The sequence below is a fragment of the Leptonotus elevatus genome, chromosome 4 (genome assembly GCF_054856555.1).
Source record: "Leptonotus elevatus isolate MCC_2025b chromosome 4, RoL_Lele_1.0, whole genome shotgun sequence".
Classification (NCBI taxonomy): Eukaryota; Metazoa; Chordata; class Actinopteri; order Syngnathiformes; family Syngnathidae; genus Leptonotus; species Leptonotus elevatus.
Window position 1 is genome coordinate 18,834,422 of NC_141242.1, and position 17,032 is coordinate 18,851,453.

Here is a 17,032-nt window from a genome sequence, read left to right on the forward strand (position 1 = left end):
AGTGTGCCCACCACTGTTCTAAGACTTCATCACTCCCTGAAACCCTTTTAAGGAGACACTTTTATAAGAATGGTAATGGGATGTAAAAATGGGTGCTGCAATTCAGTTTATTTACACTTAAGTTCGTTCAATCTAAAGTAAAAAGTCAATGTATCGTCCCGGGGTGAAGTCTAATACAAAATGCATATGTATTATGCATTTTATTGGGATGGTTGTTAGTTTTGTCTTATTTATTGTGAAAAAAAAGAGCAAAATAAATATTACAAATAGAGGAATCAGTGTCACGTGGATTTTATATTTAATTAATTACAATACTTTATACCGTATTTGTTTGAAAGATAGCGTTCTTTAAAAGCATTCTTTCATTAGGATTTGTCCAGCAAAGCATTCATTCGGCAGCGCAGACTTCATTGTTTGTTTGGTGCTTTTCCTCCCTCTTGTGGTGATGACGTGAAACTACAATTTCATTTCAATAAAACCGCACACCAAATGTCACATTTAATCACGTAAATTCAGTTGAAATCTTCCACATTATAGCAAGATAAGCAAATTGAGGGTACAGATTAGTAAACTCAGGGAGCAATTCAACGAATGTTATTTTTCTCATACCTTGGCTGAGGGGGGGGGGGGGGGGGGCTCCATACAATCCATTACTTAAATTTGTGTTCTTGGCGGAACAGGCTCGAAATGACCAGGCTCTGACAGACCATAGTGTGTGCAGACAGTCACTCACACACAACAACATATTTGTTTTTGTACAAGTCACAACTAACACTGAACATTTGGGTATAAAAACTGGAATGCTGATAAAGTTTCACAGTGAAATTACAAAAACAAAATGTTACACATGATTTTAAATGGTCAGTTAACCTCAGCAGTGTCATTTAAAACATTCATCTTCTTGAATACCTGGAATTCATACTTAATGCCATTCTCCTCGTGGATTCCACTTGGTATTGCAGCAAATCTTAATTGGAGACAAAATAATAATAAAAGTAATCAATATATACAGCCACTAATAAAAATCAATACTGTTAGTTGAAACTACAATACAGTGAACACAACAAGTGTACCTCCGGTGCCCATTTCGATATATTGATGGAGAAACAGCAAAATTATCAAGTTTGATAAATATCTAGTGTTCCCGTTTTTGTGTTCTGTCTTGGCCAAAATAATTCCGCTGGTTAATTTTAACGCTCGCCGCCATGTTGGAGCGGATGTGACATTACCACATCGACAGGCCATCACTCGCACCCAGAGTTAGCATTGAGTGGGATTGGGATTAAAAACGCCTGACTCCCCTAATTTTTAATAATCATCTCATCAGGAGATTAAATTTTTTTATTGTAATTAATCGCATGACTTCACTAGTTAACTCACGATTAATCAAAATTGTTATATCTGTTCTAAATGTACAATACAATTTGTTTTCTAGGTTTCCATACTCTTGTTAACAAAAGTGGGGAATTTTTCTTAAACTAATAGAATAGTTAGTTCAAATAACTTTTTGACGTTTATAGCCGTCAATGGCAATTAGGATCGCGGGTGAGCTGGAGCATGTCTCACCTGACTTTGGACGAGGCGCACCTTGGACTGGTCAGCAGCCAATTGCGGAGAATGCGTACTCTTTCACGCAAAACTAATTCATAACGTTATCAAACTCACACCTTCGCCTTATCTCGTTTCACAATCACTTGACTTAAAGCTACTGTCCGACGGATTTCTGATATTTGCATATATGATATAAAACAAATCCGTCGGACTATAGCGTTAATGGACAGAATTGAACGACTGTATATGAGAGCATACATTCATTGATGTGTTCAGGAAAGTTGAAGAACAAGCAGGGATGAGTGACGCGTGCACCTTTCTTGCTTTTTGAAGACTTGTGGATCCATCTCAGGAAAGAAGACATCACACTCAAATTCAGCCATGATATCAGTCAGGAAAACCAAATCACACCAGGGATGATCCAGTGCATCCTGTAAAAAAATATATATAATAAAATGACAGATTCAGATTCAATGGGTGTTTCACAAACTTTGCGGTTATCTTGAAAACAAAGTGACCAGTTGTGTACTTTTACTACTATTTTTATTCCGATGGTGGGTTTTTGACTCTCCTTTACCCTAAAACGTACCTTGTAGACCCGAGTGCCTCCAGCAATCCAAATGGTCTCAATCAAGCCTGCGAGCGGGTGCTGTGCGGCCAAAAGGACGGCACTCTCCAGATCCTGACACAGGAAGTGGGCATGATCAGGGACTGCCCTGAGAGACAGATGCAAAAGGAGTTACACGAGGTACAGTAAATGAATAAAATAACAGACATTCATAATGACTACCACCAAGTTGCACTCACTCCAGTGTTTCACTCAGTACCGCATGTAAAACATTAGCCATTGGGAACATAGTTTGAGGGTTGGAGAACCAGCACAGTTTGCCCCACACCAACATGTTGAACTTTCCTGTAAAAAAAAAAAATATATATATTAAAAAAACAATGAATAAATAAAAGAGCTTTACTTGATGAGTGTTTATCACAGGCAAAACAAGCAAACACTCGGTTTAAAGTGAAAAAATGTGTTGTCAATCCATTACAAATTTTTGTAATCTATGCCAAGATCAAATTCTGATATTAACTCTTTTACTGCCACGTTATCCACAAAACAACCCCGATCATCGAGCATTTTAACTTTCGAGGCAAACTTACAAATATTGTGTGCTCTGAGTACTTACACGTGGTGGGTACCAAATGAGAGATTGTGTTCCATTCTTTCATTAGAAAAAAAAAAGGTATGGTTATTCCGTTCTTTAGTAATCACTATTTGAAAATAGGTCATTTGAGTGACATTGATCGAAAATTGAAAAGAAAAGGAGAAAACGAGCTTTTGGTGAAAAGATAAATTTTCTGCACAACAGTGACTTTGACACTAATATTTTGTTGTTTAGTGACACTCTGTGAATTAGATTTGCTGCCATCTGCTGGTCATACTGAGTGGGTGATTTGGGATTTTACAACCCCAATGGACGCTGCACAGACGTTCCACTGCCCATTGAAGGGAAAAAAAAACCCATAGTAAACGTCAATTGACGTTTTTGGTGGCATTCATTTGGATATTAGTATACGTCGTTAAACGTTTTTGGCTGTAAAAGAGTTAATATGCCCCTTTTTATTTGCAATATATAATTTAAAAACAAATTATTAACATTTATAATTAAGGAACATATTGTGCAATTAAATACTGTACACTAATTCATTAATAGATCAGTGTGATGAAGTATTTTAAACATAAAATAAACAAATTGGATCAATCAAAAAAACACTTGCCATTTGACACAATTTGCCTGTGCACATGGTCCACCTAATCGACAATAAAACTGACCTTTTTAGTAACTATACAAAAAAAAAAGAAGTAAACATTAGAATGTAAAGTTGTTGTCAGGTAGCCTGTCTAGTTCAGGTCAGAATTTTAGATTGAAGTTGACATTACCTGGTTTTGAGACTTGTGTAACACTGCGGATAAAGTACTGGAATTCAGATCTGCAAATTTGATTGCAAGAAGAAATGCAAAACATAAATACAAACGTCAGTTTTGACAGGTTTCAAGTTATTGCCTACAAACATACGTCAATTGTCTACTGTAAAAGCCTCAATTTTAAAATGTCGAAATGAACATTTCTAACCAGTATATGGTCTTATTTTTAATTTGAAACACAGGCACACTTTGCAAATGTACAACTTATAATGATTTCATAAACCATTGCCTACACACTACAACAGGAATAACGTAGCTGGGAAAAATGTTGAAAAGTACAGAGTCCACAATCACAGTTGCTCAGCGAACCCAAAACTTGGCTTTCAACTTCAAACTTTTTTTTTTATCTACTGCATGTGAGAGCAAACTCATGACAAAACCACAAGCATTTAATAAATAAGGATCGCTTTTTGAGGTCAACGGGGACATGGTGGTTAGCACATCTGCCTCCAGGAACACAATTAAGTTACCTACTACAATCCCAAAATATGCTTCCTTGGTAAGTGAAAACCTTAAACGGGCCTGAGGTGAATGTTAATGGTTGTCTATATTTGTGCTCTGCAACTGACCAGCAACCAGTGGAACGTGGCCACTGGAAACGGTGCTGATGTGTAAAACCCGGAAGTCAGAAATCCGTGGCATGATATGCATCTACCCCCTAGGCTGATTTTGAAGAGCAACTTTAGCCTCATCTGCTGGTCACATTTGGGTTCTGTCAGTCAATGGAAAAAAAATCTGCTAGTCTTATGTGCGCTATTAAGGAAAAGAAGCAAAGTCGTGCAGCAATGCTTGTTATTGAAAATAACCATGAAGCAATCAAATAATAGACTCTTGTCGTGAACCAGAAATACCTCCTAATCTTAACACAAAACTGCCACACATTTTTAGACGACTACATTGTTGTGTTTAAAATCGTTATGGGACAAGTGTTAAAAAGCAACCGACATGTAGTGAGGTTAATAAGGACATTATTGAAGGAGTTTGTGTAACTGTATGGTCATATACTTGTTCTGTGAAATCATTTTAAAAAGGGTTTTGTGGTGCAGTTAGTATTAATGGAATATGAATATTACTGATTACTCAAATACTACTAATAATATGTCAATAGGCCTACTCATCATTCCCTGTCAGTGTGACGTTTTTCCAAACTGAACAGGATTTTATTTTTTAACAGCTGTGTTAGCGACAGTTAATTGTAAACCTAAAAAAAAACTAAAACAAAATGACCCATCTCCGCGCAATCGAGGTTGACATTGAATCTAGCTTTCGCGTTTTCCCCTTACTGTTAGATAAAAGTCAGTACTATTAGCAACAATTTGACCCTGGGACTGTTTCTCTAAAATCCATACATGCAAATTGTATTCACTACCTACATCTCTTGGACTCTTTAAGTATTTCATATTCAACAAACCTATCAACAGAGGTTTAACAGGCAGAAAGGTGTGTTCAATGTTCACGTGAGCCGAAAGTCTTACGGTAGATTCCAGGGTAGTGTGCCATTTTTCCCGATGCCTCGGTCTTTGCACATCGCCGCGATGACGCGGACGGGTTTCTTCTGCACTTTTCCGTGACCCTCTTCCATCTCCAGAAAGCCACACTAGCTACAGGTAATGACCACCCAAAGCTCAGATCCTGATCCTTTGTCATCTACCGGATGAATAAACTCTTCTGACACCGCCCACCGAGCCTCAGTTGCGATTGGATTGACTGGCTGATGTGAGTTTCTGTGGTAAAAGCAGCCTTTGAGCATGCGCCTTATCCACTTTGTAGGCGGGCACCTGTGCATAATTATCGTATCACGGGGCGGAAACTTCAGTGGCATGTAAATGATACACTTAGCGTAGTTATTAAAGTCCCTTATACATAGTCAACTCAACTGACATAAAGCAGACAAATAATAATAAGCACATCACAATGTTGATTTCCAAAGCGGGTTACATATGGTCATTCTTTATTAAATAAAAAAATAAAAAAAGACGAAATAAAACTGCAAAGTTTGGTAATGACAAGTTACTTACAAAAAGTAGTTGCGAAACAGCAAGTATACACGTACACACTCAAAAAAAAAAAAGACTAATCCAATTCTTCTTAAATAGGCGTGATGCGATGCCGCTCAGCGGCTCGTGACCTCAGTCCTCAGGAACGTTTTTTGTTTGTTTGGCTATATTAGAATAAAATGTCATAGCACTTCAACAACAGTAGGTGGCAGTGGCGCTCTCATTGTCAGAGAGTGCTCAAGGAGTAGTAGCTCATTGGCAGAGGTGAACTTACAACAATTTTATAGACAAAAATTATACTATAGTATTTATAGTCGTGGCAGAGAGTTGGTGGTGGGGCAGGGGATAAATATTTTCTTTGTCATGGGCGGGCATAACAAAAAAAAAGTTCAGTAGTATGCCTACTGAACTAAGCAAATATTTACAACGTATTATCCCATGGCCTCAGTTCCTTTAAATTTTCTTCACTTCATAAAGAAAACATACATTTAACATTTTTTTTTTATATTTGGATTTGATCCTGTCGTTTTCAATAAAATACATAATCCAAATTGAAAAATACACACAAAATATAGTGGTCAACAGAATCAATATGCTTGTATAAATTAGATGAAAAAATTCCATACAGTTCAACAGGAATACAATAAGTTTCTTAAATGACAGTAACATTGGACTAGAGTTACTTTGTTCAGGGTTATTGTATTATACTAAACTATACTAGCTTAATGTGCGTGAAACCAATTGGAATATAGATGTTTGATAGTTTAGCTCACTACTGGAAGTTGGTTGTTGAATTTTGACAGTGGTGAGTGCTTCAAATCTTAAAGCATGACAAGAACTTTTCACTTTGCAAGGTATGGTATGTTTTTCATATGCAGATGTGTACCTGACCATTCATAAACAAACAGTTGGGGAATGAACAACATTGCTTCATTGTTTATTGGCTTTGCAAAAGCTTGGCCTACTTTTGTGGGAAAAGGTAACCAGGCCAAATTCCCGGAATGTGTAACTTGGAGATTGGTTGAAGGTAATAACTGGCTGTGTTGTAGTCCTTGTGCCTAAAATGCATGATTTCACATTGCATTTACGTGTCCCCCTCATAACAAATTCAATAGTCTGTAATGCAGAGATCTGAATCCATCACTCCCCGGTGCGACACCACCAAGGACAGTCTCGGTTCTAGTAAACTGGAAATAGCTGAAGGCACAATGAGGAAGGATGCCATTCAGGTTGACTGGGGGATTCGTATTTGGTCTTTTGCAAAACTATTTGCTTGTCCTTAAGGATTTGGAGTTGCTCTCGGCTGGACCTTCTTCAGCCCGTCGCTTCTGCCTCGACTGTCGTCTATCTGCATTCTGACCACCTAAATGGGAACAAAAAGATTACACATGAGCAACAAAAGATTTGGGTGATATGAGCTTCCATTTTTAGTGTGTGCTACAAAATGAGCTTTTGTAGGAGAGGATATGAAGATAGTGGATAGAGATGGAGGATTCATATCCTCTATCACCCGCAAAAAGTGCTGTTGTTAGTCTACACATTTTTTTAAATTGTGTTTTAAGATCATGATGTGATTTCACCTCTGCCCCAACATTGAAATACAACATATAATTTTATTGTTTATTATCCATTCATTATCCAAGGTGGCTGACGATTGGCAAATAAAAATTGAGTAATGAGTAACAGTGGCTATGTTTACATGCCGTTAATATTCGGGTTTAGGTCAAAACTCCGGTGACTGAAACATTTGGAAGAACCTGTTTTGTTTCTCAATTTTGCTGTTCAGTGCGTTTTGATGAGGCACAAAATGCAAACTGCGATGTGAAACCGCTAATTTCAAGCCTCGCATATTTACTAGGTGTGTGCCCCCCCAAAAAATTAGATTCTCATTTAGTATGATTCAGAATCAATTTTAAATGTCCCAAAATCGATTTTTATTTAAATTATTTCATACTGTCTTGCCTTTGTCTGTGTGTGCCTTTATTTGGAGCACTGTTCATGTTTTACCGGATTTGGCCACTGAGGGGCAGTGTGGTTCCATGCGGTCTAATACACTGTTAAATTGTAGCCACATTAGAGAGTAGAAGGAAAAAGTCACGATCAAGTTATTCCAATAAAAGTTTTTTTTTTTTGCAGTGTGGAGACGTTCTTTTGAGTGATAAAAGTGTTGCAAGTAGCGTGCTAATTAGCATTAGCGAGTCAGACTGGCGTAGATCATTACAAATCCTTGTACATCTCTAGATTGAAGCAAAAATCATTGTCAATCAAATCACTTTCAATCAAAAATCGATTCTGAATCGAATCGCAGGCCCAAAAATCGGAATCGAATCAAATCGTAAAACATTCAAAGATTCCCACCCCAGATGCCGCCAATGGCGTAACCACTCTACCTTGTTTGGATGTCCCCTTTTGGATTGATGCATCTTCAGAGGAACCTTCTGGTCCTTGACTCGTTCCTGCGTTGACTCCTCCCACGTTATCGTTTGTCCCGCTGTTGGGATTATGTGGGACTGTTGCCAGCAGACCTGAATACCATGCAATGCAGCAGAATTAAACCATAAAGCCCAACACAATTTAACAAGGTCCACAGTTCATTGCACATTCAGATATAAAATCAATAAGCAATCTACTTGCTTGGAAAACCAGCAACACATTCAGAATCATCCAACCATCCATTTTCTGAAGTGCTTGTCGTCATTTTGAGCTTGAGCATAGAACAGAGTTTAAAGTCTAACGTCACTCATACAGTTAAACTCTTAAATGCACATTTGAGATATGTAAATCAAATTGTTTAGGAGCGCATTCCCATTTCAAACAGGATAACTATGGCAGTGTGTAATTGAGTTGCTCATCCAAAACACCAGAAGCAAGTGTGAGTGTAGCTCTTACATAGTCCTCTGTAACAGGAAAGTTGCTGATAAATTTGCTTCATCCGTTCTATGTTGACGCGGCTGGCCTCAGCGTGGTTCACCATGGGCTTTGGGTAGTGCACTCCAATGATACACTTGGCAGCCTTCTGTAGTTCTTCTGGGGCATTCCACGGATCATAGATATATTTGGCTGGAAAGCCTCTCAATATGGGCAAATAACGCCTAAAAAAAATTAAATTAAAAGATTGGGTTAACCTGACAGGCTGGTCATTTTGGTATTGCATTGAGAGAAAATTTGTCCTGTTGCTAAGTTTCAAATGTAGCAATAGTGGCTTCTCCACCGTAGGAACTTTTGAAGAACTTTTCAATCTACCTTGGGAAAATTTGTTTTTGAATTTTTTTGTCAAAAAGCATCAAAGCACAAGCGGCATCCTTATATAGGCTAACAATCGAGAACCTCGCTCATGCGTGTGTGTATGTGAGGGGACAAAAACTACAAATTGTAAATTTGAGAAAATCTACACACCTAATGTAGTCGCCGTTGGGGTCTGCACGTCGGCCAAATCCCACAGGGCAGTAGCAGTGGAAGAACTGCTGGAAAAAGGAACTGCAAGAAAGCCACATCCAGCTGCCAGCGTTTACACTCCAGTCCGCATCTAACAGCAACTCTTCAAACACCTGCCGGGATGCAGACATGGCTCGTTCAGGAAAGAAGTAAGGCGACACGCAGACAAGCGATTACAAGTGAGCTTTGTGTGCCCACCCTCACGCCTTCTTCCCAGCTGATCCAGAGGTCTCCCCTGGTGAGGAAGCAGGCCACAGCGTGTCGGGCCAAATGGTGGATCCAACCCTCCTGCCGCAGCTGGGTCATAATCGCATCTATCCAAGGAAAGCCTGTCCGTCCTTCTGCCCATTTGGCCAGCGCCTCTGGGTTGCGTTCCCAGGGGATCAAGACGCAAACAGGGTTTCCCTCCATCTTGTCAAAACACGGGTTGTTGGTTGCGGTCGTGTAGAAGAACTCCCTCCATAGCAGTTGGCCATACAAGGAAAGTTGTGGCGTGCTGTTCTTTTTCACCTATTTGAACGACAAATGTTTACAAATAAAAAATAATCCTCTGTAGCGATAGGTTCCATTTAAACAACAAGAATTACCTTCATGTACAAGTCAGTGAGCTTGAAATAAAACAGTCGGCAAGACAGGCATCCAAAGCGAAGGTAGGGGCTGAGGCCTGTAGGACTTGCCAGGAGCGAGTTGGCACTCATTCGAGGACGCTCAAAGTTTGCGACCCATGCCTGTAAAATAACAAAACAAAACAAAAACTGATATATTCTGTTCACCAAGAACATTTCATACACAAAACTCGAATTTTTGTTTCCCATTTGTCTGAAAGGCACAAGAAGGGATTCACCAAATAGCAACATGAAAACTGAAGCCCAGCTAGCATTCTGGCTGAATGACTATTAAATATAATATAAGAATCACATTTGAATCTGATAGGAATGTGTGGGAGTATGAAAAAAAAATCAGTTGTACTTCTAGCCCCAAGAAAAGTCAAACTTTTAAGCAAAACAGTACGGCTTGTCCATTATAGTAAATGTGCTTTTGGACATCAGGTATGGCCCTTGTACCTTTCTCTCAAGATGTCGCTCGAGTCTCAAGAGAGCTTCTGTTTCTCCACCTGGCCAAACTGCTGTTGTAAGGCCCTCGGTCTCAAAACCTGAGGAAGAAGCAAACACGTGTAAGCAGGGTCCTGTTGTAGGGTTCATGTACACATTTTCCTTATTTAAAAACATTGATAACACATTTCAAGTTGCCAAACTGTTCACAGAGCTGCTAAATTAGAGTATTGTACTATGCATAATAAAAGGCCATTTACTAACAGTTATAAGATAAAGGAATTAAAGAGCAGCCCGTTCAACAGGGATGTCAAAAACAAATAAATATTTAAGCATATATTGTAAAGCAAAGACTGTGATAATTTTTTATTTTTATTTTTAAGTTACAACACCTGCATTTATTGTACATACAGCATCAGCAGCGGACATGCATTAGCGCAAAGTCTTACCAAGTTCCTCTAGTGATGGCACTGCAAACTTGTCATCGTGGTCCTCACTGATGGGTGTTGCGCAATTTTTGAGGACTTCTGGTGTGATGGTCTCCGCCGGAGCGTCCACAGCATCCATGCAACTGATCAGAGCTTGGAAGCGCTTGTATGTGAGAGGAGGCTGGCCACCGTTAACTTCTATGATCCTTTTGGAAAGGAATTAAACACAACATACTTCATTAACTCAAACTGGCAGACGCGGTGTTTGACCACTCACTTGTCTAGATCATAGAGGGTGTGCGAAATCCGCACCATGACCTCAACCCCTGCCTCGGTGGCGAGCTTTTGAATAGCAGCATCACGTTCCTTGCCAAAAGGCTCTGAGTCATATTCATAGGATAAATGAGTTATCTGCCATTCCTGAAGAGAAAATGAAAATATAGCAAAAAAATTAATTTGAGACCTTAGACATAGCAAGGTTGACTAGAAAAAGGAACTTTGTGTTAGTTTGGAAGTCATGCCATTACTTGGTTCCATGCAGGATAATAAAAACATTCTATCCATCCATCCAATCTAGACAAAGCTGTGTGACGCAATTTAAAAACAAAATACATATTCAACTGTATCTATAGAATTGCTACATTGTCTATCTTCGATCAAACCTACCTTAAACAGTCTGGGGAAAACGTCAGTGGGTTGACCCCGAATCACAAAGAGGCGCGAGTTGAGCTTACGCAGACTGGCATCCAAGTCCTCTAAGCAATGTAACAAAAACCTGCAAACAATCAGACAGCATGTGTCATACGAAACCTCAATGAGAACAAGCGTTTTAGAAAATGGGTGGATGAAATGAATGGTAGTAGTGCATCTGGGAGGACTTGGACTTTGGATACACAAGGTAACGGTTTGAGTGCGGAAGATTGATATATGCAGTAGAGTGAGTAGAATTTCACATGGAGGGAATTATACTTATATCTATCATAAAATTAATATAAGACCATGTAAGAAACCACCTAATGCTAAGAACATTTCACGCACGCCCTCGTGTGGCTGATCAGAACAATTGCTCATCATGAGGACAAGCATTGCTACAGGGAGGTCAATTTGCTTAAGTCCAATGGGGTGTAAAGGAAAGGCTGTAGAATGGCCATTCAGAACTCAGTATCTTTCCAACGGAATAAGGAGACTGTCCTAAAAGAGTCTGTTTACAAACTTACCTCCACCTGTTGATGCCCACGTTTGACGAGCCTGCAAACCAAGGATCGAGGATGTAGATGCAACGTAAACTGTGCGCCACCCGGATAGCGTCCCTTAAAGACGGGTTGTCGTGCAGCCTCAGTCCCTTTCGGAACCAGTGAACTGCGTTGGCCACCATATTGACAGCGCGCTGTTCGTATATATGGTGGGTTTAGGAGATAAACGGGAGGGCCCCGAACAGTTAACAGACGAACAAATCTCCCCCTGCGCTGTGCTTATTTAGGCTGCACAATTCCCTATACGGCCCGTTTATAAAGCAAATCAGCGAATTGCCGAAGGCAAGTTAGCGCTCGTGCTAACGTTAACCAAGCTCCATTAACCTCTCCTCGCTGTTAATTCTCCTGGACAGTTGTGGTCGTATGTGTGTGAACAGCAGAAAACCACAGCAGACGAAGAAAATAAAACGCCAAAACAAAACGTTTCCTGTCAGTGGCAGCGACGACGTTGGCATATGCTATAGAAATGGAATCCCAACATCTTCGTCTAGTTTCTGAAGGCGAACATAAATCTTACACAAAAACAGACGTCGTCTAAAACAAGGCATGCACTTAATCTAGTGACCTATTTGTGTATAAACGGATTGCGCGAAGCTGTCTGACCAACCATGCAAAGATGTCCTTTACTTGTGTGTCAACATCTCCTCCCATTGGAATATTCAGGTTGGAACGGGGCGCTGTGATTGGTCAGCGCACGTCATTATGCAACTCTTCAGCTGTCACGTTTCAGTAGTGTGCTTTTTGGCCCCTGCTTACATCTTTTGCTTAAGTGACTCTAACGCCCACAGCCGTTGACTTTGGGGGTTATTCGCTATACATTGTGAGCCAAAATAAAGACCTGGAGACCACCTCAAAAAAGGAAACGTTTTAAAGCTTCGCTAAAAGCAGCCAATCAGGAGGTTGGCGTAGATTTACTGTGCTACACACAAAAGTACCCGGATACGCACATGTCGGACCGCGCTGGCTCGGATAGGGTATGCTCGATTTGTTGTCCTGTTTGCGCCGATTTACACTCGATTTTATGTCCACGCTGTATTTTCACAACCACCAAGCGTTATTAATCGTCCCTAATGAAATCCGTTAAATGTTGTGATTTCCTTCTAATAAATATTTCAAAAAGATTAGTTGGTGATCAGTGATAAATTACAGTGATTATTTATTTATTTGTCTTGTCATTTCCTGTTTTAATTTGAAAATTCGGACTCCTTTCGTTTCAGGTCATTTGCTCTTCCTTATGTGGTGCCAGTGTCAAACCTGATTCCTGATTGTGTCCACCTGTTTCCCATTACCCTCATGTGTTAAATGGTCTGCGTCTCCCCTGTCTTGTGCCTAAGTGTTTTCGTCAGAGCCAGTCACAGTCCTCACCCTTGTTGTCCTGTCTCTTGTGTGAACTTTGGTTTGTAACTTTGTATAGCCACAGCAGAGTGATATTGTTTTGTTTGTAGTTTAGACATCCTCCCTTTTGGAGCGCCTTTAGTTTAACATTTAATAGCCTTTGTTTTTTCCCTCTAAACGAGGAGTTTTTTTTGTTTAATAAATATCTGCCTTGGCCTCAATCTCCTATCTCTGCGTCTGAGTCCTAAATCTGCCACGGCGTGCCAAGCTTCCTCCTATACTGTAAATACATGCTTCTTCAGTTAATTGAATAATGAAAATTAGGGGTCACCAACCATTTTGAAATTGAGAGCTGCTTTTTAGGAACTAATTAATGAGAGTGGTTCCCAGTTTGACACACTTCTGAAATAACAGATTTGCTCAAATTACTTTTCCATCTTACACGAAGACACTGTTTGTTAACATGTTCTCACGTTTTTTTTATTAACAATCATTTAACACTGTAGTAAACTTAAAAATCAATATTTATTTCTATAAAGCTCTGCAAGGATTCAATCTATCCATCCATCCATCTATTATCTACCGCTACATCCGGGGTTGGGTTGCAAGGGCAGCAGCTTTAGCAGGGAAACCTTCTCCCCAGCCACTTCAATCAGCTCCTCCGACAGCATCCCAAGGCGTTCCCAGGCCAGCCGAGAGACATATTCTCTTCAGTGTGTCCCGGGTCGTCTCCTGGGCCTCCCGCTGGTGGGTCATGCCCGAAGCACCTCTCCAGGGAGGCATCCAGGAGGCATCCGAAACAGATGCCCGAGCCACCTCAACTGGTTTCTCTCAACGCGGTGAAGCAGTGAGCTTCTCACCCTGTCTCTAAGGGAGAGCCGGGATACCCTGTGGAGGAAACTTATTTTGGCCGCTTGTATCCGGGATCTTGTTCTTTTGGTCACAACCCACAGCTCGTGACCATAGATGAGGTTAGGAACGTAGATCGACCGGTAAATCGAGAGCTTCACCTTTCGACTCAGCTCCTGCTTCACCACAACGGACCAATACAGAGCCCGCATCACTGCAGACGCTGTGAACTCGTGAACAAGACCCCAATACACTTGAACTCCTCCAATGGTGGCAGGATCTCATCCCCGACCCGGAGAGGGTACTCCAGTTTTTTCCGACTGAGGACCATGGTCTCGGATTTGGAGGTGCTGATTTTCATTCCAGCCGCTTCACACTCGGCTGCAAACCACTCCAGTGAGAGTTGGAGATCGTGGCTTGAAGAAGCCAACAGCACCACATCATCTGCAAAAAGCAGAGATGCGATGTTGAGGCCACCAAACCGGACCATGCAATGCCTCGGCTGCCCCTAGAAATTCTATCCATAAAAGTTATGAACAGAATCGGCGACAAAGGGCAATCTTGGCGGAGTCCAACTCTCACTGGAAACAAATTCAGCTTACTACTGGCAATGTGGACCAAACTCTGACACCGGTCGTAAAGGGACCGAACAGCCCGTACCAGGAGACTTGGTACCCCGTACTCCCAAAGCACTCCCCACAGGACTCCCCGGGCGACACGGGCACCCTCGAGGATCCTGCCGAGGGCGTGGAGCTGGTCCACCGTTCCACGGCTGGGACGAAAACCACACTGCTCCTCCTGAATCCGCGATTCGACTTCCCGACGGACCCTCCTCTCCAGCACCCCTGAATAGACCTTACCAGGAAGGCTGAGGAGTGTGATCCCTCTATAGTTGGAACACACCCTCCGGCCCCTCTTCTTAACAAGGGGGCCCACCAACCCTGTCTGCCAAACCAGAGGCACTGCCCCCGATGTCCACGCGATGTTGCCACTGAGGAGCTTTCCAACCACCTCAGTGACTTCGTCCCCAGGGATAGGAGAGCCCACCTCAGAGTCCCCAGACTCTGCTTTCTCAAAGGAAGGCGTGTCGGTAGGAATTGAGGACCACCAACTCAATGTTTGCAAGGATTCTGCAAGGATTCACATTTTTTAAAGATCACTTCTACGGTATACCTACGAAATCACAATGTCTCATAAAATAATGTGCTATTTTTAGAACAGGAATCTGTCTGTGGGCTAGTCATGTGATCCTTCAGGGCTACCTGGAACATGTCGTGACCTCTGCTTTCAATTCAAGTTCTAATATTGTTTGCATGGGTCTTGCATGTTAGGCTAGTTGAAGACTTATTGTCCATTGGTGTGAGTGTGATGATTGTTTGTATAACTATTTGTGGCGTTATTGACTGGTGTCCAAGGTGTACCATCCTCTCAACCAAAGTCAGCTAAGGTAGGCTCCAGCACATCTGCCTCACATTTAGCAGGTTCTGGAATTTTAATGTCAACAATGGGGAGTAAAATGCATATTAGTAAATTAAACGTCTTCAGTGAGACTCTAAATTCAATTGTCCACTGTAGAAAACAAAGCCTGGATACACTTTGAACTCACGGCATTGGTTAAATCCACGTCACATGGTATATGTATTGTTTTGTTACCAGCATTACCTTTCATTAACCTCAGATAGTTTTTCGCCTTTTTAAATGGACTCTTGGCGATTTTTGGGTTGACTCACTGCCCAGACTTTTTCTATGACTTTCGTCCATTTTCCGTGAGTGTGAATGATTGTTGTGCCCTGCGTTAACTGACGATCCAGTCCATGCTGTACCTCAACTCTCATCTAAAATCATCAGGGGTCGGCTACAGTTTACACGCAATCCTAATGGTGAAAAGCAGTTTTGAAAATGGATGAATGGATAATTCAATTATTGTACTGATGGCAGTATGATCTGTCAAGGGGAAATTCATCTTGCAGACCGCTGCCCCACAGATAATTAGTTGTGATCCCAGATTTTAGTTGGGGAGTGAACAGTAGAACCTAATGCATGCAACTGTCCATACTCTAGCGTGATTCCAACTGCAACACTTTCGTTCCAAGCCCTTAAAGGATAAGCTAATGCCACTCCCATTTATGACCTCCATTCAGCACTTGCCTCAAACGTATTTTTCAACAAAAAAGGACATGACATGTTCACAGTTTTCTTGTCATGCTATTTTATGTCACAGAGTAAAGGATAAGTGGCTGTACAAGAGAACATTATTGGGGCATACAATGAGAACAACGGGCTCTAGTCCATTAGGAAGAAGCAATTAAGTCAATGTACCATAAAAGTACTTGAAGGTAAGACAATGGTATCTCAACAGAAACATGGCATTGCACAGTTTGCTCAGAATTTATTTTACCACACCAGACGTAGTTCCAATATGAATGTATTCAGAAACTGACAGTGAAACAAATGATCTCTTACAATCAGTACTAAACGGACGCTGTTTTTTTTGTGCCTTTTATTAATATCTTCATTAAAATATAGTCTCCATGAAAAGGAGACCTGAAAAAGGGAGTGCTTGCTCCAACATCACCTTGAAGACCAAGAGTAGAGAAAGGTGCCTCTCCTTTGAACGCAAAAATTTCTCTCACTAAATTTAGCTTGATGGCAGTCTTTCATCTGGAAAGCTTAATTGGCTCCACCGACAATGAAGCTGTGATATAAACAATGTAATTGGAAACTATGAAAGGGTATCCCAGGATAGCTTTAAATCATCCTTTAGTCACTTTTATTTTTGTAATATTTTGTTTTTAGCAAATGCTTCTTAATGTTTATTCTCCATAAAGACTGCATATAGAAAATGCAAAGCAACCCCGGGGAAGAGTATTAAGGCCAGTGAAGAAGAAACAAAAAAAAAGGTTGGCAGGATTCTCACTTTATTTACAGAATTCTGGCTTTCAAGTGAGTCAGAATTCTCACTTTATTCTCAGAATTTTCACTTTAAATTAAAGAGAATTCTCACATAGAGTGAGTATTCTGACTTTAAAGTCAGTACAAGTCTGACTTAAAAGTCAGAATTCTCAGAATTTAAAGTCAGAAGTCTCATTATTTAAAGTCAGAATTCTGACAATAATGTCAGGATTCTAAGATAAAAGACCTGATCCTA

The 17,032-nt window shown here is 40.7% G+C and overlaps 2 protein-coding genes across 2 annotated transcripts; both read right to left on the bottom strand.

Moving 5' to 3' along the window:
• On the bottom strand, positions 1-5,250 carry LOC147175921 (dihydrofolate reductase). Its single transcript, XM_086074081.1, has 6 exons — positions 5,011-5,250; positions 3,491-3,540; positions 2,359-2,464; positions 2,141-2,267; positions 1,867-1,982; positions 1-967 (listed from the first exon to the last, which is right to left on the bottom strand). Exons 1-6 carry the CDS (start codon positions 5,115-5,117, stop codon positions 862-864), a joined length of 612 nt encoding a protein of 203 aa, XP_085930207.1. The 5' UTR covers positions 5,118-5,250; the 3' UTR covers positions 1-861.
• Positions 5,251-5,452: 202 nt separating this feature from the next.
• Positions 5,453-12,363, bottom strand: cry1b (cryptochrome circadian regulator 1b). Its single transcript, XM_086073186.1, has 11 exons — positions 11,665-12,363; positions 11,114-11,222; positions 10,725-10,867; positions 10,469-10,653; positions 10,032-10,120; positions 9,555-9,695; positions 9,166-9,477; positions 8,929-9,080; positions 8,422-8,624; positions 7,923-8,057; positions 5,453-6,895 (listed from the first exon to the last, which is right to left on the bottom strand). Exons 1-11 carry the CDS (start codon positions 11,820-11,822, stop codon positions 6,798-6,800), a joined length of 1,725 nt encoding a protein of 574 aa, XP_085929312.1. The 5' UTR covers positions 11,823-12,363; the 3' UTR covers positions 5,453-6,797.
• Positions 12,364-17,032: the final 4,669 nt, after the last annotated feature.

Bases quoted from the DNA above. Each gene is read 5' to 3' on its own strand.
- LOC147175921 (XM_086074081.1), bottom strand. From the start codon at position 5,117: ATGGAAGAGGGTCACGGAAAAGTGCAGAAGAAACCCGTCCGCGTCATC. The intron at 1,983-2,140 runs GTACGTTTTAGG...ATTTTTTTACAG, and splicing joins GAGGCACTCGGGTCTACAAG to GATGCACTGGATCATCCCTG. The intron at 968-1,866 runs GTGCACGCGTCA...TCTCCAATTAAG, and splicing joins GTCTTCAAAAAGCAAGAAAG to ATTTGCTGCAATACCAAGTG.
- cry1b (XM_086073186.1), bottom strand. From the start codon at position 11,822: ATGGTGGCCAACGCAGTTCACTGGTTCCGAAAGGGACTGAGGCTGCAC. The intron at 10,121-10,468 runs GTAAGACTTTGC...CTTCTTCCTCAG, and splicing joins GCCATCACTAGAGGAACTTG to GTTTTGAGACCGAGGGCCTT. The intron at 9,478-9,554 runs GTAATTCTTGTT...TCGTTCAAATAG, and splicing joins TCACTGACTTGTACATGAAG to GTGAAAAAGAACAGCACGCC.